Source organism: Leuresthes tenuis, unplaced genomic scaffold, assembly GCF_036924035.1.
Source record: "Leuresthes tenuis unplaced genomic scaffold, fLeuTen1.0.hap1 SCAF_10, whole genome shotgun sequence".
NCBI lineage: Eukaryota > Metazoa > Chordata > Actinopteri > Atheriniformes > Atherinopsidae > Leuresthes > Leuresthes tenuis.
Genome location: NW_027325364.1, coordinates 4,996,451 through 5,020,735, shown reverse-complemented (window position 1 = coordinate 5,020,735; position 24,285 = coordinate 4,996,451). Strand labels below are relative to the sequence as shown.

General features: G+C 39.7%; 3 protein-coding genes across 8 annotated transcripts in view; all 3 read right to left on the bottom strand.

Annotated features, from left to right (window-relative positions):
- tmem106ba (transmembrane protein 106Ba) overlaps nt 1-24,285 on the bottom strand; it is a 470,787-nt gene that overhangs the window by 403,345 nt on the left and 43,157 nt on the right. The gene's annotated exons all lie outside the window — the stretch shown is intronic.
- Nucleotides 9,861-13,623, bottom strand: arl4aa (ADP-ribosylation factor-like 4aa). 6 transcript variants are annotated; one of them, XM_072393643.1, is made up of 2 exons: nt 13,473-13,623; nt 9,861-11,267 (listed from the first exon to the last, which is right to left on the bottom strand). In XM_072393643.1, the coding sequence occupies exon 2, from the start codon at nt 11,164-11,166 to the stop codon at nt 10,564-10,566; it is 603 nt and encodes a 200-aa protein (XP_072249744.1). In that variant the 5' UTR covers nt 11,167-11,267; nt 13,473-13,623; the 3' UTR covers nt 9,861-10,563. The 6 variants fall into 6 exon arrangements, with proteins under 6 accessions (XP_072249744.1, XP_072249747.1, XP_072249745.1 ...); XM_072393646.1 differs by having other exon boundaries at nt 9,861-11,263; XM_072393644.1 differs by lacking the exon at nt 13,473-13,623 and adding an exon at nt 12,835-13,176.
- Nucleotides 15,564-16,851, bottom strand: cunh7orf78 (chromosome unknown C7orf78 homolog). The gene is made up of 3 exons (XM_072393680.1): nt 16,369-16,851; nt 16,120-16,204; nt 15,564-16,040 (listed from the first exon to the last, which is right to left on the bottom strand). The coding sequence occupies exons 1-3, from the start codon at nt 16,801-16,803 to the stop codon at nt 15,886-15,888; spliced, it is 675 nt and encodes a 224-aa protein (XP_072249781.1). The 5' UTR covers nt 16,804-16,851; the 3' UTR covers nt 15,564-15,885.

Here is a 24,285-nt window from a genome sequence, read left to right as displayed (position 1 = left end):
GCTGTTTGTTGATGGGATAAGGAGGCAGGGAATGAGGCCTTCTGGGCATCGGATGGAGGAAGTAGGATGCGTGAAAGTTGGTCTGAAGGGGGTATGACAGAGCATGAGAGGGATTTAAAGAATGAGAAAGATACTGACTACCTCAAGAAAAATGCAAACTAGATGGAAATTGGGCCACAGCAATAATGCCAAATTACAAATGAGGGGAATTTGACAGCGTGGGAAAGTGAAAGGGGGATGCATGGTGGTGGTGGGGCAAGAGGGCTCCTGGTTCAAGTCCCTGCTGGAGTTTGCATGTTTTCCCCTGTGAATGTGTGGGTTCTTTCCAGGTACTCCAGCTTCCTTCCACTGTCCCAAAAACATGCATGTCAGCTTAACTGGTGACTCTAGGAGTGAGTGTGAGCGTGGATGGTTGTTTGCCTCTGTGTGACCCTGTTATGGACTGGCAACATATCCAGGGGGGACCCCGCCGCCTGCCCAATGACAGCTGGGATAAACTCCAGCAACCATGAGTCGGATTAAAGTATATAGGGTATAGAAAATGGATGGATTATTTCCTCACATTCAAAACATCACAAATTCTTGAAATTCCATAATTAAGCCCTCTGAAAGTTCTTCAAATTTAAGTTTTGATTTATAAACTTATAAGTTGAACTTAGCAGAAACACAGTGAACCTTGAATAACAAAACTTCATTCAAAGACTTAACTGAAGGACCAGATAAGATGAGCCTTGACCCATTTACAGCAGCATGACTACTGGTAACTGTTCTGATCTCCACTCAAACATACATTGAGTTGTGCACAAAATTAGGTCCAGACTCTGCACAGTGGAATGTTCTCTCCTGGACTCCACAGCAAGAGATTCTGGGTGAAACTCTCTCTCCCAGATGGAAATACTCCATAATATCAGCTAGATAGAGTGCACAGGAGACAGGACATGATGCAAAAACAATGTTGCATTGTTTCGTTTACAGCACGTCGAGAAAGATATTATTTGGACACGTGGAGAAATGTTCAACATTGTGGAGTGAGCTGAAAGTAATATACAGGCCAGCAGAAAGAAGGCGGAACAGCAGATATTATCGCACACACTTGGTTGCCATATGTGCACCAGAGGTTTAACCGCTGTGTTCACGGTTTTGCTCAATCATTTTCCAGACAATTACTTTGGAGATGGTTGGGGAAACTATGCAATAAGTGCACAGCGAATGTCACAAACATCTGCGGTCCCATGTGCAGCCCATATGGGACAGCAACAGATCAATAAACTGTCAAGGATGCAGTGCATCATTTCGTAGAAATGGTTAGCTTAGTTTATGATATTGTTTGGCCCCTTGAACTGTTTTCTTATTTTTTCCAAATACATAGGCAATATACTCTCATAATGTCTACCCTATGTTGAGTTTTGCCCAGTCTGCAAAAGACACAGATGTGACAAAGGCGTGAAAGAAATCACCCGCTGATTACTTTGAAAGTCATGTGGGGCTTCGTGGAACATATTTTTTAGATTTGCATAAATACAAAAAGCAAACATCTCATACTTACTTTTTAATTACGTGTTAAGGTTTGATATATCATTTGACCTGAAGAATCATGTTTTAAGATCATGTTACAGCTTTCCTCTTTACTCTGGCACTTGTCTTTTGGGAGAAATTCATGGTTTCCACATTAATTCACGCATGAGGCCCGTGTGACATAGATTCTGTAATTTGCACCAGTCGGCGAGGGTCCACCAGCTCCCAAATATTAGTAATTGTCCAGAATGAGTGTGCCAACTATGCATGCTCCTGGATCAATCTCCACTAAGAAAAAAACATACCAGATAAAGAGGATTTGGAGCAAAAGAACCACAGGGACACTTGTTTTGTGGAGAATATTTGCAGGAGAATAACAATGAACTATAGACTCACAACATGTCAAGTTTTAATGCAGCTGACCCTGAAAGTTGTATGAATTGGGCTGCATGAGCGTCTGCAGAGTCCTAATCAGTTTTATCATGCATAAAACATGGACCCAGTGTTATATTTGCAACCAGATTGGACTAACACTTGTGTTGGCACATACGAACCAGCTTCAATAGAAATGGGAGCTGTCAGAAGAGCAGCCTGAGAGACTCTGGGATTCTGTGAAGAATCACGAAAGAATCTGCCCCAATAAGTGTTGGAGCAAAATCTACAAGCAAAATCTGTGATTATGAATAGGTGATGCAACCCAATCCTGTGCAGCATCAAGCTGACTCAGTAGGCCCATCATATGTGCTTACAAAATATTCCCCACTAGCAACCTGGACTGCATTTTATCCCTCTTCCCCACTTCACTGTACACATTCTCATAAAGCAGACATACAACTAATACATCTTAAGAAAGAAGTTGTGACCTCTGTGTGAACCCGTTGAAGTGCTTTCTTTCCTTTGGTTTGGGAATTCATCTGGGGGTTGACACGGCTGAGAGGCTTTTAGGTGAATCACAGACAGTATCTGATTTGAATTTCAATTAGCACACAGAGGGCTGAAAAAAAAGGCTTTTGACGAGTGAATCAGCCTGAAAGAGATGCATGAGAAGCAGAAACAATTTGATTATAGTCTTATGGTATTTCAAACTGACTTTATTTTACTCGAGTTTGCTGATCTTTATTTCATCCTTCAACACAATGTTGATGTTGTTGCAGCTTCTTCTGTTTGATATTGGAGATTTTAACTGTACTAACTGTAAGTAAAAGTGAGATTTAAACGGCAGTCGCTTGGTTTTCTCCCCGACTGCCCTTTGCTTTTGATCCTACGCGTAATATAAAAACATAAAATCCTTTATTAATTGTTTTTGCAAGCATATTGTGCTTGAGTTTTTTTTTATTTCAAGCTTGGTATCTTGAAAATATTCTGGGCTTGAATGATGAAACAAAGCCCAACTACTCTGTCGCCACAGATTTTCCCCCATCAGCCAGTGTGCAAACACAAAGCACTGGGGACCGCAGTCCAAGCCCACCATAATCCCTCATGCCCAAACACAACCAAAGACAGATTTCACAGGCTTGTGCTTCACAATACCCAAGCTTCAGGGGACGTGGCTCTTTGTGGGCCAGATTTGTGTCTGGACATGGGTGCTTCATGGATGTAGTGAAACCGCGTAGCTCAGGGGGTTCAAGTTCAATTTGAAAGAGAAAAATTAAAAAGTAATTTCACCTTCATCTTACTCGCCAACTGATTTCCCCTGTTGGCATTCCAGCTGTCGACAATCGTTCAGAGGTGAAAGAGCAGTCATCACCTCTACAATGAAGCTTTCACACAAGCTTAACAGGGAATGCCATCACATGAGCACAACCAGCCATCCATGGCAAAGGCCACTGCTGCAAGACACGGATATAGTTTTATACTGCATGTAGCCTCAATAAGTCATTTTCATATTGGTTTTCAATGAGATGTTTCGTCGTTTTCGGAACAACAAAGAAGTTAGCTAGAAATGACACCTGGAAAAAAAACGAAAGACCTGAAATTATTATACACAAGAAAAGAGATTTTTTTCCAGTCAGTTATAGAAAGGCTTAATATAATCGCTTGAGCAGCCGCTGCGGACCTCTTAATACCTGATGTGCTTTTTGTGGGCATTTTTTTCTAAAAGGTGATAAAACATGTAAATGAAACCATAATGTTCATTTTAACCTTGTCTCCCCTCTGAAACGGGTGCTTTGAGGCACATTACATGCTTTAAAAAGTGTTTTCTCAAAACTCTAATTGAGTTTTTATTAACCTATTAATACAGAGGGGATGTGGGTAGTGAATCCTTATGATTTATAGTTTTTGATGGACAAGTAAATTATGTAATCACATTTATTGGAGATAATTGTAATTAATATAATCAAAATTCATTGACCTGTCTGAAAACAGTTGGGTGTCATCTCTTTGCTGTGGACAGCTCATATCTGCCATGAGCATACAACCTAAAAGGCAAACATACATGTGTAAATACATACATATATGTTATTCATATTCCTGTATTCATCATTTGTTTCCATGAATGAATGTTATTCTTCATTAAATCCCTAATTGCAATTATTTAAGGGACAAATAATCAACTTCTGAAACTTCATTATCAGGGCAGAGCTAAGCAGAGCCCACAGCAAAGCCTACGTCAGAGACAGACACCATCGTGAGCATTTATGCTGCATTTATGTTAAACCTGCACACAGAGTGGACCAATCACGTTCGTGGTGTGTGTCGCAACAACTTGTAGTTACATTTCTGGGGAAAGGTCACAATGTAGGCTGCAAAGGAGGGAAAATGCCTTCTAAGGCTATCTCTATTTCAATTTCTAACGTTATAACTTGTTGAAAATACGTACTTTGTACTCAGGCAGAGAGTGCGCTCAGCTTGACCTAATGCGTGAAAGTGGAGGAAACTATCCAACAACGGTATTCTGAGGGCACAATTGTGACATTCTAATACATCTGAAGAATGCATGCCTGTTTCATATTCTTTTAACTTCATTTTTGGAAAAAATGACAGCTCTGATGTGACGATATATTGTTCAAGTAGCCTATAAATTTTACACACTTTCTAAAAATCCCTAAATAATACACAGCCTGTCCTCCCAGGCACAGTGTGGGGATGGAGCGGGTCTTAGATGTTGTTCAGCAATTCATTTTAAGTAAGCTGACTGACACCTTGAATCTTTTTTAAAGCACCAATTAGAAAATCAGATTATTTTTCCTTTATTGCTCAGTTTTCATCTCAGGCCAGAATATGAAACCTGAAAAAAAAATGAAAAAGGTTTTACCAGAATTGCATTAAAGATTTTTAATCTTAAGTAAAAGTTTTAACGGCTGTATTAGGGTAAGAAAGCTTAGTTTCTGCCTGTTTCACCTGACTTTGGCAGAGTTTTCTTTCTCTGTGCCCTTGTAGCCTCAGGATTAATGAAACAGCTTCTCTCCTTTGCACTTAAGAAACATGAGTACACTTCTTTAGATCCTCACCCATCATCTCCCTCCTCTTCCTCCCCGCTCTCCCCTTGCAGGTGGCCCCGTTCTCTACTGCAGGAGGAATTCACATGTAAATAGGCCACTTGCTCTCAATAGACTGAGGGAAGGAAAATGAATCCCATCACGATAACCTTGCATAATAATCACGCTTCGAGTGTGCATATATTGCAATGTTCCCTTTTTACACAGAACGGTATAAATCTCGAAAACTCAGCAGGTTAAGAGAACCCTTTGGAGACGGGTTTATGGGAAAGTGTAGTAATGCAGTGTGATGCAAACATTAATGTGTCACAGCTGTGCAAAGCAGGAGCCACATGGTATGTATTTTAAATGATTTCTGCTTAATTTACAAGCACCTTTTTTTCTAGTATTGCAGTAAATGTGCCTTTCTCCAGTTCCAAAAGAAGATATCAGATTTCACACTAGTCTTTGTGAGTCTGAGGGAGGCTGAGAGCGTTCGGTACTCACTGTGTTTACTGAGGTTCAGGGTCAAAACAGGCACACACATGTACATCTTCATATGCATGTGTATATGTTTGATTTGTTCTCATTTTTCACCTAATTATTCAGCAGGTCGTTTAAATTTCATCTCACTTCAGTGCAAAGAATTTACACTCCATCTAGTCTGGACTCCAGATTTTATCATCAAAGCAATTTCACAGTGAGGGTGTCTTTATTGTAATAAGAAAACCAATGGAAAGGCAAAATAAATGATACAATTAAAACATGTAAAACCTCTAAATATTTTTCTAATGATGCAATGTGATCTCATGATTAATGTGTATGAACAGCATGCCATTCCAGGGGCACTTTTGTGTGTAATTTATACATACTTAAAGCTCGTGGCATGTCATTTTACATCATTAAAATGAGAACATCATATAGTTAAAGTTAGGGTAAAAGTACAGAGCAAGGGGTCATCCTGCCGTTGTACATATTATGAGATTATTAAAAGAAACTAGAAAGAATGCATAGTAATAACTTGCAATGTGACTTGTTGTGTTATGATGACGATATTTTATAAAACAAGGCTGCAGGGTGCCTAAAAATGCAAAAATGTTTTATGTGTTATAACAGGACATGGCATGTTATTCACATCCTATCTAATCAGACCCGGGTGAATAAAGAACTTTTTAATCAATGTTGGGATTCTCTCTAATCTTTATCAAATACCCATTTTTAACTTAAATAAAATGTGTACATACCTTCTGCCTCCCATAACATACATGTACTGATATAACACAAAGCTAACAAGATACAGGCTCTTTAAAATGATAAATATATGTAATATATTTCTTTTTAAGTAAAGGGAAACGAGTGATTCATTGTTGTCAGCCAACCATCACATGTACTTTTACAAGCTCATCAGTTAAATTCAGTTAAACTAACGGTTATTCCTGGGGGTTCCTGGATGTTCAGCACAAATTTGAACCAAATCCAGTGAAAAATTAGCAATTGGTGAAAAAATTGCAAAGATCTTTAAACAAGTTCTTTGTTTAAACCCTGCACTGTGTTGGCAGCCTGGTCTCACAGATAAAGATGAAATTGACCCAAATCATAGTGTGTTTTGCCAGGAAAAAGACATTTTGATGCAGTACATTATCACAGTGTCTGATTTAGTACAAGCCGTGTTTTCCTAGCCTTTACCATTTAGCTTTTAATGGCAAACCATTATCAACTTGTTTGTAATGTTTGAAACAGAGACAAAACAGGGAATGAAAAGTTTCAAGCAGCACTAATTTAGGATCAGGATTAAAACGTGGATGTTTGCCTTGGCTAACGCGTGTCTTGTTCCAACCCCCAACACCTTTGGCCTCCAGATGCAGACTTTGTCATCTCTTAGGACTCTTACATGAACAACAACCCCATATGAATGACCAGCAGCAACAAGAGGCCTCTTGTTTGATGGAGCTCCCTGCATCGTCAGCATCTGGGCGAGCAAAATTACATTTGAGTGCAGTGGACATACAACAGTCTTTAATCACAATTATCAGTTGGTCCTCAGTTTCTTGACTTTGCGACATTGCTGTGAAAGTTTTGCTTGTTTTCGGATTAATTAAGACAATAGCTGAGAAAAATGTGTGTGACATGTTAAGCTAGCCGTTCGCCCTCTGTGGTCACTGCTGCTTCCACTCTTGTGCCCTTGTGTGCAGTGCTGAACAGCCAACCAGAGAGAGCTTTTTCACCAACAGGCACAATGCTGATTCTACAAGTTAAATCAGTGGAAAAAAGATGTTGACACAGTCTGACAACAGAGACGATACCCACACACCCACATTCAAGATAGCCAGACCCTTACCAACACTCCAGAGATTCCTGACGGCTTATTGTCGGCTGGATGTTCAGGGTATAAGGTGGCCAAGAGTGATGCAACAGTTGTTTAGTGGCTACAACACGCGGTGACAAATAATGGAGCTATTTATGTGTTTGGTAAAACAGAAAACAATGCGACAAATCTATAGCAAAAGTTTTTGTGACTATTTCCCATTTTGCTGTGAGACTGGGTTAGTACTGGTTACCCACCACTGTGGCTGACTTAACCTTAATGGTTGAGTAACCAGTAAAGAGTATGCTATTAAATAAAAGCTAAATAAAGGAGCATTTGCACACAAAAACCTCAGAAATCAACTGAAGAAGGGTGATTTAATCAAGGGAACCCTGCCTAAAAACTTCTAAAAAAAAACAGCACTTACATGTCGTGTTTGGATTTTGCTCTCAGTGGTAACAAGAAGGCTTCTGAATTTATTTGTTTCTGGTTGGCCTCCTCCCTACAACAACAGAGACTGTGGCTCATGGGTATTGTGTAACTGTCTCCTATTCTAAGATTATGGGAGAAACATGATTTCTTAGGACCAAGTTGAAACAAGATGGTGACTTCATAAACATACAGTGCAGTCAACGTGTCCATGGGACACTGCACAGCTTGTGTTTCTATGTTTAAGCCTTACGAGGGTGTGACTATGTTGTGTCACACCAAAGATATCATTAAAAGGAAACTCCAGCGCTGAGAAATCATCTTTCCCAACAAACCCCATCAGCTCTGTGTGGGTGTGGGTGTGTATGTGTCCTGTCCTGCCAGTTTATAGCTTTGTCAAATGGGAAAATATGTTCTCACATGGTAGAACATTTTGTGCTGTATTCAGCTGCACACATCCCAACCTGAAAAAAACTGCCAAACTCAATCCTGCCTCAGGCGTCTCTCCACAAGAACAACTGAGGTGGCTCCAGTACTGTTTTAAAGCACTAATGAGTGGGAAGTCTTATGGATGAGCAAATCCAAACAAGACAAGCTCATGAAGAGTGCAGTGTGCTTTTTACATATGCTGATTTGAGTGTTCCTGTTCCAAAGACGCTGTCTGAAGATAATGGATTAACGGGTCACCACTGATGGAGACATTTTTATCACCCTAATGAACATTTCACCAAGGACTTCACAGGAACAGGACTGTATAAAGAACATGACAGAGAGGGAAGTCTTTCAGCAAACAAGAACAGTGATTATAATCAATCAAGTAAAATTACAAGGATATCAGAGTTCCAATATGCTGTGAGGCATTAAACCATGTCAGCAAATATAAAGCTCAAGGGAGGAAACACGCTTCATTACAGCAATCCCCCGATGAGTGTTTCAGCAGATCAAAAGAAATGACCTGAGGTACTTTACTCAACATACAGAGCAGGACAGGACACATACGCGCCCCCCCACACAGACCTGATGGGGTTTGTTGGGAAAGGGAAGCAGAATCAGGAAAAGTGTGATAATGCCTTTGCCCTTAAAGTTTCCTTCCTTGGCAAACAAGTTGGGAAGAGGCACCTGGGTTTCAAATACAAAAACATGATTCATCAACATCTGACAGTGAGGCATTCTGTTAACCTGAACCGCAGCACTGAGCCGTTCATGTGTGTTCGCCTTTGTTTTTGACCATCTGTAGAAGTTAATGAAGCCTACAAAAAAGATCTTTAAAAAAATCAGAAAGCATCCCTGTGAGTTCATTTGTGCACTGGTGCTAATTGGTGTATAAGCTAGTGTAAGGAAGGACATATGCAGCCCCAAACCATCATGGTCATAATTATGACGTCTAACTGGATCAGTTCTTTATACGGTGCGGATGTTTGGTGATTGAGTCAGTCTACAGTGCAAACTAGCCATCTACGTCACCCTGTTATTTTGGAAAGCCAGCTGCTGCACCAGCCTGTTGGGGTTAATTATTTCAAAGGAATAGAAGAGCAAGTGGTGTTAATGAACTGGGCCGCAAATCCAACTCAGTCCAAAAATATTCAGTAAATCCACCGGCTTCAGTCTCCCAACGCAGCCTGTTGTGCTGGGTTTGGCGTGAAGACTGCCCCGACAACATTTTCAAGGCCCGAGGACAACCGGTTTGAGCATCAGTGCATTGCTCAGCTCCACACCAGACAATAGACATTTAATACATTCGTTTGTTTTTTAGTTAATTAGGACTCACAGACTAACAAACATTTCAAAGATGTAGATTCCCTTAACAGACTGACAGTTTCATATCTGTGTGCACGTCATGTTTTTCCTGCATTCAGTCTTTCACGTGGACGTCAGGTTTTGGGTGTGCTCCTGTGTTCACACAATTACTGTGCAAGCTGCATAAAAAGAAACCAAAGGCCAATTTGTGAAGTGATAATTAGCGGTTAGGTTGACTTAGCATGCAGCTTTTAGAGGGGGGGGGGGGGGGGGGGGGGGGGGGCTCTTCCGTGGAAACTCGTTGGGTGGCTCGCCGAGGCGTTTTCTCACACGCTGCTTATTTTAATATTCACTCTGGAAACACACGGCGGGTTTTTCAAGTTCGGGCTTGGTTTTACCCAAAAGCAGAAATAAAACTCTGGAAATAACAAGGCCCAGATTGTGCCACAATCAAATAGTTCTAAACATACTTTATTTAGCAAAACATAAAGCACAACTTGTCTCACGACAATGAGACCAGTGTGGACATTTCTGTAAATTCAGACACATGATCTACTTTAAATCTGTAAACTCCATACAAAGTGATGATCTAAAGTGCTTTTTTTTTTAAAAAAAAAACAACAAAAAAACCAAGATATAGGTCAGCAAGCAAACTGGTGATACTGCTATAATGAATAACACTTCTCCTTCACAAAATAAGTCCAGTGTGAAAAATGTACAAGTTATAACAGCGTATTAAACAGTGAAATAAAACGGCCACTCAGGTACAACATCATTTTCCATATAACCCTCCAACTAGTCAAAGCCTTTTCTCAGATTTATTTTTGGTAATATTGTTTGGATCAGCTGTTCAAAAATCACATATCATCCTTTAAACAAGTTTAATCACCTCTCCACACCCCAAACCCTCAATGCTTTCCATCAACTGTAGACTCTAAACATTTCCACACATCTGAAACCTTCTTGTCTTCATACTGTATTCCTTTATGTTCACTTCCTGATCAACAGCATAAACATACGACCATGACCGGGAATCCTAAAGCTCAGTTTATTACTGATAAAACTCAGCACAGGGAATCTGTAGCGGAACCTTAGGTCCACTCAGGAGAAATATTTTCCTTCACATACAACATCGGACAATCCGACCTCCTCATACGTTTATCTCTTTCTCCTCTGCTGCCGAAGCACCTTTCTTCTTTTCAGGATCATGTCATGGAGTTTGTCCAGGCCGTCACTGAGTCCGTCTCCTATGATGGCACAGGATGGCTGCAGATGCCAGGGTGTCGCAGGGCCCAGTTCTTTCAGCGCTAGCAGTTTCTCTATTTCAGCTAGTCCGAGAGAGTGTCTCAAGTCCTGCTTGTTGGCCACCACCAACAGGGGCACTCCCTGGTTCTCATAGGTCTTGGCTATTTTATGAAGCTCAGTCTTGGCCTCCTCCATGCGCTCTACATCCACAGAGTCCACCACAAATATGATGCCGTCTGTGCATCGTGTATATGATTTCCATAGGGGGCGTAGCTTCTCCTGACCACCGACGTCCCAGAAGTGGAACGTCACAGTCCTGTTGCCACCCAGAGACACTTTGACTTTCTCTGAATTAAAACCCTTGGTGGGCACAGTGTTCACAAATTCATTGAACTGCAGTCTATACAGGACGGTAGTCTTTCCGGCAGAGTCCAGTCCAAGAATGGCAATGTGAAAAGACTGGAAGAACGGGATGCTTGAGAGGAAGCTCGGCTGTTCAGACAATCCATTCCCCATCTTTTCACATGGGGAAGGACAGGTGATCAGAGGGGTACAAGGCAGCTGTCCAGGACAAGTCCTCTGAAGTTCTTATAATCCAAAACAACAGCAGCAACTACCTGAAAACATACTGCATGTTAGTATGGTTGAAACAGGACTAAGAAAAACAGCAGCAATTCAAATCAGACCATGTAACTTTTACTAAAGAGCAGCAAGGTTAGACATTATAGAATCAAGTCACGTAGAAGAGGCATAACATCACAGTGTATTTCATATTGTATGTTTAACATAAGCCACCAGCTGACATAGTGGACAACCAGACCAAAAAAAGGGCATTTTTTGTTTAAATAGCAACAAAAAATAACACAAAATATTCATTATTCTATAACCTCTGTGTGTTTACTTTTCCAAAACATGACCACCATGTGGTTGTCTGAAAAACCTTCGATGTGATGCAAGAACCACTGCCATCAGAGCGGTCTTTTAGATTACTGTGGAGCATTAGAAAGAGTGTATAGGACGCAGATTAGCTATCCATGAGCAAAGAAAAAGAGCTGTGACATGGGAGAGAAAATAAAATATGTTAAAGGAAGAAGAAAGAAATCCAGATGGGAGGAAGCTTCAACAAAGTCATAATTCAACTGGCACTAAACCAGCCCATAACATCAACAAAGTTGTAATACATGTTGTTTTTAAATCTAAAATGTACTGAACAAACAAAAATTAGAGCGTAATGATCGTGCCAGTGATAAGGAAATGTTGCATCAGCTTTTTAAAATGTAAATACCTTCCTTGGTGCAGTTATCTAAATCTCACAATGCATCAGTTCATTGTAAAGTGAAATATGGCACCAACAGGAGCCAAAACCATGGAGACTAATTTCCAGCCTACAAACTATGCTCCACATAACATTTTCAGTCTCAAGAGGGAGTTGTAGCAGCAAATTTCTGACTGTAGGTCAGCAGCACCAAATGGCAGAGAGAAGAAGTTAGACCTGTCTTGAGAATAAAAGGGGGATCCTGCAGCTAAAGAGGGAGACATTTAGTCTCAGGTTGTATGAGACCAAAACACAGCTGAACTGTAACTTTACTTCAATGTAAATGTGCAAATGTGGCAAACAAAATAACTGTATATGTCAGAGAAATGTTATGCATATAATGACCAAACATATCTCAATTTAGTTAATTAGCAGAAAGCATTTATGTTGTACACTGTATATAGTCTGAATTCACACTGACAATATTATGCTGACAGCTTGGGGTGCTGTAACATAGTTGGAGCACTTGTCATGGTGGAGTGCCAGAAAAATAAAACATACCAATATTTCTCATTTACCTCATTTCATGGAGTTCTCAGCTGCTTTATTCTATCAAATTTAACGTATATATTCAAATTCGCGTAGTTATAGCTCGACTTATAATGGGTTTCCGAGTAATAGTACATCTTTGATCGTGTTAAAATTGGGTTAACTCCCTGTTTACACTAAATTTACAAAGACATTTAAGCAAACGGATGCATTCCTATTTACAGTCCAACATTTCTTACGTACCAGTCTGAGTGCTCAGTGGAGAAAACAATCAACCTATTCGTCTCTGATTTGAATTGCGATCCCTTGTAGCGTCTGAAATTCAGCTCAGTGTATTTACTCCCCTTTTCAAAAAAAAAAAAACGGCGGAAAACGCTCACCAGAAACAGAGTAACCCTCCCTGCCTCTCAGCAAAGCCCCGTGTGGATCTACCGCTGATGACAACGCTACTGAGCACTTCCAGTCTGGAGCAACGCCACATGCACACTGCGGGCGCATTCGATTGGTCCATAAACTCAACCTTCTGTCAGTTGATTGGCTAATGCAGCTGTCACTCACGTGTCTGCCCGGGAATTAGGATCACCTGTTGCTCAGACTGCCTGTCACACCATTTTTATTGTGACATCTACAATCAAGATTTTTTAAACAGCAATACGAAGGTAAACACTGTTTCTGAAGTCAGTCTCTCTCTTTAAAACAGCTTGAGAGGCAACTTCAACGCATTCCCATAAGAAACAATGGTACATTTCATTACGTTGCTTGTATATTTTAAACATAAAAAGCACGTCCAAGAAACGTAATTTCCAATTGTGATACCGTTAATGGCATTGCCACATGCACAAAATGTAGCTCAGTAGATCATAATACATTTGTAGACTTATTCAAGTTAACGCATTTAAGTATTTTACAAACAAACATTTACGTGCAAGTGTACGTGCTTACGGTTGAGTTAAGCTAGTAGCCGCACTGCGCGAGACACGTTAGTGACAGTTACTTGGTAGATTCAGATTTAACCTACCGTGGATTTAGCTTGAATTTCGGCGTGTTTTTCTCCAGCAGTTCCTCGTTTTGCCTCTTGTAAATGTGTGGGTATGGACCGGGAGAGTGAACATTAACTCAGTCCGTGTGTGTAGAAACAGCACCGCCTCGTTCATCTGCGTGTTTACGTTTAAAATGATTGGTCAGAGGGCAGGAACAGCACCACAGTCCCTGCAGCGTATTGTGCAGAAAAGATAACAGTGGCTGGCTTTTAGCCACCCTCTTGCATAACTTTCCTCTTCTTCTGAACTTTATCGGGTCTCAGTTAGTTTGCTGATATTAACGCACTGAATATTGTAGAAAAACCTGGGCTACACATATATATTGTACTAAGGGTGGAGCGGATGGGTGGTCTGTTTTGGTGGTACCACATAATTCATTATTATTGATACTTAGGTCAGCCACATTAGCAACATTAAAGTGAATGCTTAAAAATGTTTTTCTACCAGACACTTTATGGAACATTGAAGCTGTTTAGTATACTCGCTAAATGTGGGTCTAATTTCAAAGGTTTTTGTTCATGTTTATATATTAAAAAACAAATGCAAGGTTCAGTTTTGTTTAAGAAGTGATCTAACAGGTGAAAAACGAAGTCTAAAAATGTATAGAAAACAAAAAGTCGTAATCAGAACTTGAACAGAGTAGCAGTCGTAGAAAATGACACTTTTCTGGCCTTTCGAACCTTAGATACTTTGCAGTTTAGCCCCTTAAGGATGGGCTTTGAGACATAAAAACCTAAAAAAAAAAAGTACCCAACCTCAAGCTTGGCAAGCTACAGATAACATGTAATGTTTAGAGTGAAAGGGATATACACAAGTTAGAGCTGCCACTGACAAAATACAGACTGGATATGTTTACATGCACGGCAATATTCTGATATTAACCCAGTTTAGACCCTACCAAATAAGTCACAGCCATGTAAACAACATTATCTTATCACCTTCACCCAAAATAAGGTCACATTCAGGGTAAACAATAATCAAATTAAGTTATGAGGTATATGCCAGTCTTGGTGAATTATGTAGACCTTAATAGCACCATTGTGTCCAACAGACACTGTGAATTCATGACTCATGCCTTGTCTCCACAGTCTGCTTAGTATAAATTACTTTGGGTTTCTTTTTTAAGAGATCATCTTCCTGTTTTGGGCTTGTTTTCATAGATTGGGTTGCTTGTTTTTGTTACAGGATCTGGCAACTCTGGGTCTAACAACGGCGGTCAAGTAAAACAGGATGTCTGTGAGTAAAAAGAAGACGCGTTTGGAGCTGAAGGGTGAAACATGGTATTGATATTATGAAGGTTTTTGGTGGTTTGTAATATGTAAACATGAATGAAACCAACTCCTGGAAACCCTATAAAGTTGTTTTTTTCTTAATTTGTATAAAACATTTGCACACGGACAGTAAAAGCTTTATTATCAGTAGTCAAATATGCTTCTTATTCATGAGGGATTAAAATAAGAAAAACACGTGGCAGCTTCAGACTCGTGTGGTTGAAGGCAGAGATTGATATTCCTTTCATTTTATATTTAGCCTGTCAGTTATGCAGAGTCACAGATGACCCATTAAACACATATATGTAGCTATTTCAGATATGCTTCGAACATGTGCTGGCTGCACGTGTTTATAATTCTTCATGTGGCAAATGAGCAGCTGTCAGTGGACAAGTGGGCGACATGACACCACAGCCCCGTCGTGCCATCTGCCATCAGCTGCATGTTGTGACAACATGCCAGTTCAGTCCCGTCCTTTTCAGTTTAGCGTGTATTTTTGTTTACTTTTTAATTCATTCATTAGTTTTTGGACCAAAGTGGAAGATATCCAGGACCAGTAATTCAGCATCCAAACGCAAAGATATATCTATAGAATGATTAAATTTACAATTATAAAGTTAATTTTTTTTGCATTAATTACATTTTTTAGATCTACTTTGTTTTTCATACGCTCCTCTTCTTCGTTGGTGTCTCCGTGGATCAGAGTTAAAGAGTATTAGTACAGGTGGAGCTCTAAGCTGACGAAGGTTTTAGAGTTTTTGATAATAACCTGCAACAAAAACACAGACATGTAAAAAAAATTTTTAATCTGTTACTCTTGTAAGAGTTATTCCATAACAATTAAATATCATGTTTTTTTTAAGATTTGTTGGTGTGCGAGCGTTAGCAGCTCGATGTGTTTACAGTGGGTAGTTTCTGAAAAGGAAAAGTACTTCCTGTTATTGGGTCATTACTGTTCTTTAATATCATTGGTTCAGGAAGTATTTAAACTGCTTTCGTGCTGCTTGAAGTTTAATCTGTAACAGTGCAACATGTTTTTGGATGTCACCACTGCGTGTACTTTTTGTATCCTTTGAGATAGCGCTCCTCCAGAGAAGTGATGATTTATTCAGAGGTAACATCATCTACTGACAGTGTAGGAGGTGGAGTTTGGAGGCCACGGCGGCGGACTAAGAAGAAGCTTTGAATCCCATTTGGGCTCTGGGGGTTTATAGGTTTCCATCTGTGTCTTTCTGTCCCTGGAACTGAAGTCTATCTCAGATCTGGTGGTCCACACTAGAAAAGAAATATGACTTAAATAGTTTATGCACATGTGGATCCTGTCAAAATGTAGTCAGAGAATGAGGAAACTTACACGTGTCTAAGTGCTTTAGTTTAAATTTCAGGTTGCCAGGGTCTTTCTCATGTGTAGTTATCAGCTCCGGAAGGTCTTCATTAAGCTGCAGAGAGTTCAGTATTTAGAAGTATATTTTTGTGTATATCTCCATCTAGTGTTTAAAATGATTATTGCATTGTATGGTGTCAGGGTTATTCTGTATGTTTCAAGCAAGACAAACATTGGGAAGAAAAGTTTTAAACATATTTAGATTCTGCCGATACTCACCGGTCTGAAGTTGTGAGGTTTGGGGTTCCTGTAGGGGCCATAAGGATACTTTCCTGTCCGAACAAACATGAGCTCAGAGTTGAGCTCATCAGCAGGTCTGTGAGTTGTGATGAACTTTGGAGCATTTTTCTTCTTCAGACCCATACGCATGATGTTTGGGAGAAAACTTCCTTTTCTCCTTCTTGTTTCACTGAGCTGAGGTTCGGCTGCATTCAAAGTAGTCTTGCTTTGTTTCGTTTGAGGAAAAGTCTGAACGCTGTAAAGTTTCACAGAGAAATCAGGTGGCTTGATGCTCCACCCGTCACTTTGGCTCTCAGGCAGCTTAAAGTATTTGCTTCTTGTAAACAAGAGATCCTGACTTGCAGAGAACTGGATTTTCCTTTCAAATGAGACTGAGGACATGTGACGCACCCAATCGTGTTGAGTCATTCTCATTTGCCGATGGATAAACAATGTAAATGCTTATCTTGAATTTCACGGAGATGTCTTATTTGAAACCTAAAGAGAACACAGAGAGTTGCAGAAGGACCGATTACAGACTCAATGCATAAAAAGTGCTGCTTGGTAACGAGCCGCTTTTGTCTCCTTAACAAAAAGAATGAGGTTTGAGGGGGCTGAGCTCAGTAGGACATTTAACAAAGCACAACAGGAACTTAACAGCAGTGTTTGTCCTCTGAGCAGATGAAACCATGGCACCTGTAAACCTCTTCACTTTCATTGATACATAAGAAAACAGTGCCGGTATTTAGTGAAATATGTAGAAACACAATATTTGAAACACTCTTGTCTAAAAGGAAGTTGTTTGGTTTTCCTGATTCATGTTTCCTGTGTTTAGCTGTTTAAAAAATGCACACGAGGTTAAAGGAAGTAAACTTTTACTGTGCAGGACTCATTCAAAATACATTTTTAAGTAGTTTTCCCTTGTTTTTTTTGCTTGATCTTACCTTTCTTTACCTCTTCAACGTGTACAACGTGATCTAATGCTTATTCATATTAGGAATAAGAGTAAGTTTTTTATCACTGATGTTTCATGTGGTGTCCCTTTCAAAAGGCCGGCTAATTTACAATGCTATTGATTAAAAAAAACTTTTAAAGTGAGACCTGACCAAGATGCCAGCGTGTAGACAAAGATGCTGTTTTCTAGGTGAGTTTACCAGATGTGATCACCTCTGACAACTTAAAATCTGTGTAGACATTAATCCAGTGGTCAAAAGCAGCATTTACAAAAGCTTTAAAAGCAAGGATTGCAAAATATTTCCAGAGCCAAAACTTTGTGTGTGTGTGCGCGTGTGTGTGCGTGTGTGCGTGTGTGTGTCTCGGTGACCACTAGATGGCAGCATATCTCACAACCCTCCAGCTGGGAGCCATCAGAGCTGAAAGGCATGAAGTGTTTCCTTTATTTATTTCCATCAGGAGGAGACAGTTTATTTCCATCAGTGATTTTTGTAATTTAGTCATAAAGTTCTGGCTCAAGATGAAATCCAGCAGCACCGTTTGATGTAAACAGCCAAACATTATAGCAGCAAACGGGGAGTTTCAAGGCCTGGTTCTAGACTTGGTCTGCAGACATGATGCATCCTGCAGATTCATCCTGCAATCACTCTGTAAAAGGGAAGCGTTTACTGTCCACCGGCTATATAAACCATTTTACTAACTGAACCTTCAAGAGAAGTTTAAAGCCAGCAGCTTTGATGATAACAAGCGAACATCTGGCTTTACATACGTATCATTAATACAGTTTAAGCTACACTTTCCTAGTTTGTTTTTTAGAAATTGTGTATTGTTAAAAATATAAAATGTCTATCAGTGTTTTTTATTCCTTTTTACTGATGCTCATATTAATGATTTTATTAATCACAATCCATATACATAAGTGATTTGAACAAAGTTCCATCTTTTCTTTACTTCATGGTTAGATTGTACTCAATTTAGATTCAACACATGCATAAAAGAGGTGTTGAAAGCTTGACTGAGTTTTAAATTGAAGAATGTTGTATTAGCAGTGGACTGAATTGTTCAGCATTAGCATTTTTAAATGAAGAAGAATTAATCTTAAAATCAAAAATGTTCAAATGATATTTAATAAATGAGTTTAAAAGAATCTATGTTATGGTTTTAAATGTTGGCCGTTATTCACTCATGTTTTTGAAAGCTCAAGTTTAAGCTCAGGTGATGTTTTTCTAGGGCTGTATCAGCTTTAATGTGATAGAAACCTAAGTTGTCGTTGCATGTTAGCATCTTAAAATGACCAAATGTGTTCTGAGAGGTGAAGGCAGAAAAACAATGAATGTCAGAGTTTTGACTCAGAGGAACCAGACAGTAAGCAGAGGTGATCCCGCCGTGTAAACACTGTTCTGTATGCAGCAGCTCCAGCAGTCACTTTGTTTTTACCGACTTGGACAGCTGACACAAGGGGGCAAAGACAACAGGAAACCTGAGCTGAAGCCAAACAGCACCTCCGAAGGACCTGACCTCACTGCCCTGGAAGACCAGGAGCCGCCACTTTCAGAGGCTCCTGACCTCTGGCCCTTCAGACCTGTGTCGGAAATCTCCCCAACCCATGTACTCACTGACATTTACAGCCACTGTGCAATCTGTGGCTCGAAAGAAACAATTACACGAGCCAGAGAGACATGACACGCTGAGGTGCAGCTGTCAATCCTGCCTCATGGTAACCTCAAAGTGCTCCGACAAGTCTACTGTTTTAACATGAAGAGAAGAAGAAGATGGTGCATCATGCGATCTATAGAAGCATGTATGGCTGCTGGAGGATGTAGAAATGAGCTAAAACTGAGCGTCCAAGGCTTTTTCAACGTCTGACTGTGTGTAAGGACCTCCATCTGTTTTTACTGTTGTTTGAGCACTGTGACTAAAGCATGAAATGGTTTCTGGCTCGTGTCTTCACTGCAGATCCATTCAGATCAAACTCTTCCCTCCTCTTGACTTTTATCTTGGGTAAAGTAGAACAGGGGATGGGTTCACTGTTAGTCAAAGCAAACCAATAAATAAAGGGATGTCAAATGAAATGTTATAAATCATAACATCCTTCTGTCATAGTTTAAAAATGAGCGCTGAAACTGACATGCAGAAAGCTTTCATTAAATCTTGACTCTTGCCTCATCTAACTACAGTGGTTTGTATGGCGGTTAAACCCAGACTCTTTAGAGATCAGCTGGGGTTTGGGTATGAGATTGGAAGCCACGGGGCAGAGTTGAAGTAAGAATAGCTTCTGACATGACCCTTAATTACACAACAACACCCATCCACAGCAGTTCTGATGTGTCACGGGTTCCTTTGCTGAATCACATTTGATCATCTCTCGTTCCCATTTTTATTATCTGAGCATTATGTTTGAGATAAACAAGCTCAGGAATAATAATTGTTACTCTGTGTTGTCCTAAGCTTGTCCGTCAGGGCCCAGTAGCTCATCACCACAGTGTGCACAGGACCAAAATAACCTCTTTCACCCTTAGCTGAGCGTGAGTAGCCTTGGGTGGCTTGTAAATCAGAGTTGAAACTTGCAACTTATTTCCTTCTTTTGGGGGTTTTTCTCAGAAACGCCAATGAAACGATACTATAAGCTGTGGTTTCTATAACTGATTCATTTGCATTTGATTCAGTTTCTCTATTCTTTCTTTCTCCTACTTGAAAAGAACAGTTAAGTCATGCAATCAGTTTTCCAGTCGGTGGTGGAGTTTAAGGTAATTATATATGGTTTGTATTCCGTGCATCATTTAACTGATATCATAATTCCCAGGGGACACTGCAGTGCTGCCATTTCCCCCACCTCTGTGTAACTGATTGTAATGAGAGAAAATTGCACAAAATTAGCTTGTGTGTAGATTAAACTATTAAAGGAGGCACTTATTCCCACTTGTTTACCACATTCTTTACTTCTTGGATTTAATATATATATATATATATATATATATATATATATATATATATATATATGTATATGTGTGTGTGTGTGTGTGTGTGTGTGTTCACTGGAAGAGATTCATGTTTTCCATCCAGGGGGCTAAGGGGGTTTAATTGTTAGCTGTGTAAGAAGAGCTTGAAAGAAAGGGAGTTTTTACCTGATGGCTATTCCAGGCTGTTACCAGGTCAATGGTCCAGGAGATTTATGTTGGAGGGGTTGTATCCCTCCTCAGCCTGGGAGTCAAACTGCAACAAGACTTTTCAGGCACCTTCATGTTGAACAGGGAGAAAACAAGAGGAGCAGTCTGCACAGCTGTCAGTTTCCCACTGGTTCCCTGCAGCAGTTTCATAAAATGTCGTCTTACTGATTTTACTGAAACTTAACAGTTTACTTAAATGTCTTGTTTTGTTTAAAGATGCTAGCTGATGCTTGTGAAAACACGAGACTTTTGCGCTCATTTTACTCTTTAATTCTTCTGGAAGGTTGCGTAACCTCCTTTTTTTTAGCAGAGTGCAAACTGCAAAGGATTGTCAGTTTTGTTAGGTATCTAAGTCACTTTTCCAGCATCTGTCTTCTGTTCGTTCCAGCCTGAGATTTTTATCAAGAACAACAACACTTTTTCTTAGACTACATAACCCGCTTACAGATGTATATTTGGGCTTCAGTTGATTGTGTTTGAATGATTTGGGGGAATTACGTTTGAGGGAAAATTGCAGCATTTTATCTCTCAGAGCTGGAAACAAAGAAACTGACCAAATAACTAACAATAATTATTTCTACCACTGCTTTTTTATGGTATCATTCGTCAAGACGCCTCCAGTATTTACATTTTGTTCTTTACGAGCTGTTCCCTCCTCTGAACAGATCAGTTTCACAGAACAATCAGCTGCCAGTGAAACTCCATATCTGAGGTGCATGGCTGCAGTTAAAGCGTGAGAATGGAAACGAGCAGTTTGGAAAAAGCTGTTAATGCGATATCTGGTTTATCCCAAAAATCCCACTCTTTGGATAAAGCTGTTTCCCTGAAAGATGGAGCATTTGCACCATCTGTTTTAGTGGTTGTGGGCGGTGACTAATGAAAATCACTGACACTGAAATGTCATGATAAGACCAGTCTGCTACTTTTTCTCTTTTATAAAATGTTGAAACTAATTTGAGTACAGAGAGATTTACGTTTTTAAAGATCGATCCAACTTCCAGCTCTTAGAAAAAAGTGGCACTCAATTTTTTTTTTAAATTTTAGACATTTTTACAGCCCAAATGATTACTAAAGTACTGTAGAAAGAAAAGTGATCAGCAGATCATTTAACCCAAACATTAATATTCTGTGTTTAATTGTCACGCTGAAAACGTTTAACTGTTATAAAAAGAAGACTAAGCATTAAGTTTGTTTTGAATCCCAAAATCCAAATGTGAGATCTCCATATCCAGTTTGTTCTCTAGTCTTACATTAAATTAAATAAATATTATTTAGGTTTTGAGAAGTCTAACATATGATGTTACTGGAGAATATGCATTTTTTCCGCAATATTTTGTTATTTTACAGTTAAAACAGGATAAATTAAGAAAAAAATAAACCAATCAGGCTTTTCAGTATCGGAGCTCATCTCAGCTCTCTTCCAAGCTTAATGCTGTTGTTTTTGAGTGCAGATGTGTGCAAAAGTTTGGAGGTTTGGGGCATCGGAAGGCAGTGCTCCTCCTAACACAGGGTGACACTGCAGAGGTCTGCGGTCAGCCGCTGCAGTCCCGCGTCTTCAATCAGCCGACAGCTTCCTCAGATACGACCGAGAAGGAAATTAAACTTCAAGTATCTCCGGATTTCCCGCTGCTTCGCTTGCGTTGAGTCGGAAAGTTCTGCTGCGCTCCCGTTGAGCCGAGAGGACTTTTTATTAAAACGGTGCTCGCGCTGTTTGGTAGAAAAGTCGCGCGCCAGCCGCTGCACAACGATGAGCCTTGGATCTCCAATGAAACTTCTTCTCTGCATTGTGTTGTCATTTTTTAACACAATGCACGCACAAACAGGTAAGTTTACTTCTGTTCGGAACTGGTTGCCCTGTTTTCCCAAAGTTAACGGACACCTTTACACATCTGGTTACCATGATGACTTCTGTTTTCTTCACTATAAAAAACGCAATTGCCCAAATTAGATGAAAGATCTTTTTGATTTTGTAGGTTTTTTTAATGCTACTCTACCATAAGGGAACTGACTCCTTTCCATCAATCTTATAGCTGATATCTAGATATCTACAGAGTCACAAACCTCCTTGTGCCACAATCAAAGTGTAAAGCATCTTCCTTGTGAGATGCAGTTCAGTGTCTTTCCACATGATTTACAGTAGAGTCCGGGCCTTTGGCTGCTGGGATGCTCTCCCAGACGGACGGATCTGGACTCTCAGACTTCCTGTTCAGGTGATGAGGAGTGAAGTGACCAGGTGCTGAGTATGAAGCTGCCTGTGAAGCTCAGACAACTCCCGTCCCCTCTTTCAGCAGCTTGTCTGCCTGTCGCTGCAGCAGACTTGTCAGGATATCAGCTTTCTCTCGACCTCCCAGGGTCAGGGTTGAAAACTTTTCCACAGAAACTCTGCCTGGTTACAGCTTATTTGTTTATTCTTTCTCTTGACATTTTCAGTCTCAATTAATACAGAGATAATGATTAGTGTAACTTGAAGGCCTTGATCCTATTCTATTGATTATTTTAGCCACAGTTAATTGTCAGTTTTACACACGGAAATCAATCATGTAGCCATAACAGTGTTTGCTGTTGTCCTTTTTATTGTGTTTGATTTTATTGTGTTGTAAAAGCAGTCAAAGTTTATGTTTAAGAGAGTCCTGTTTCACCTGTTGACCTTTCCTCTCTCTTTAACAGTTTGAGGACTTCCTTCCACTCTTCCCTCTGGGCTCACTTTGGTGTGACCCCAATAGGCTTTTGCCCTAATATTTTAAATTTATGTTTCATGTCAAACAGAGGAATACAACGTTCTTTTTCTGAGGTTCTTATGGAGATCTGAAAGACTAACAGACCAATTAATAGATACCTATGACCTAAAATACTTATTTACATGGACCATCTTGCTGGGAAAAAAATTATAATTCTGATGGTTTTGGCTCCAACTGCTTATAGTGATTTATTTGATTAAATCCAGTTTTAATCATAATTCTGCATTTTGCTCCAAAAATCCCCCCGTTGTGAATATGGGAAGCAAAATCTCCCTTTTAACAAGAATAAACCAAAGCAGATTGTGGTACCTCTGGTAAAATGGTTATGGAAATCTGGTGATTCTGCTCTGCACTGAAAAACAAAGTTTATTTTTCCATTCTTCTGCTATTCTTTACTTAATTCTAGCAAACACACCAATTATGACAGCATGCACCAGCCTTAGCTGTTGTCTTGGTGGGGAAATCTGAACAATGTAAAAATAAGCTCACATATTACAAAACTTCCACTGAACCCATCCGATACTGTTCAAGATTCAGTAAATCACTTGAAATAAGTTTCTAATGAAAAAGGTCAGATATATTTCGGAGGATGCAGCTCACCTGTTACATAACAGTCTTTAGTTATATGACCCACACAAACAGTACTTTTCCCTTGTTATCTGCCATGCAAGATGTGGAATTTGAAGTCTTTAAGACGGCTGTAATGTTCTGCATGATTCAGACTCATGAAAATAATAATTTTTTTAACTTTAAATGTAACAATAAAGTACAGATGGGGTGATTATACTTGTCCCTCTTCCTGGTTTGACTTGAGATGTTCATACGTTGGATAAATTATAAATTCTCTTTCAACAGATGTCACATCTTTAACAATAAGATCATGCTTTCTCCATCTTTTCTGTGGCCAGCAGTGTAACATTATACAAGCTTTGAAATTCAGTTTGACTGTTTCTGTCGAATGGATGTCCAGATAGTAGTATTTGGGCAGCTCAAAGCTTTCCATAAGTTTTTAATCATTGGTGCTGGCAGTCTTGGTGATTATACTGTGTTTCTGGCTG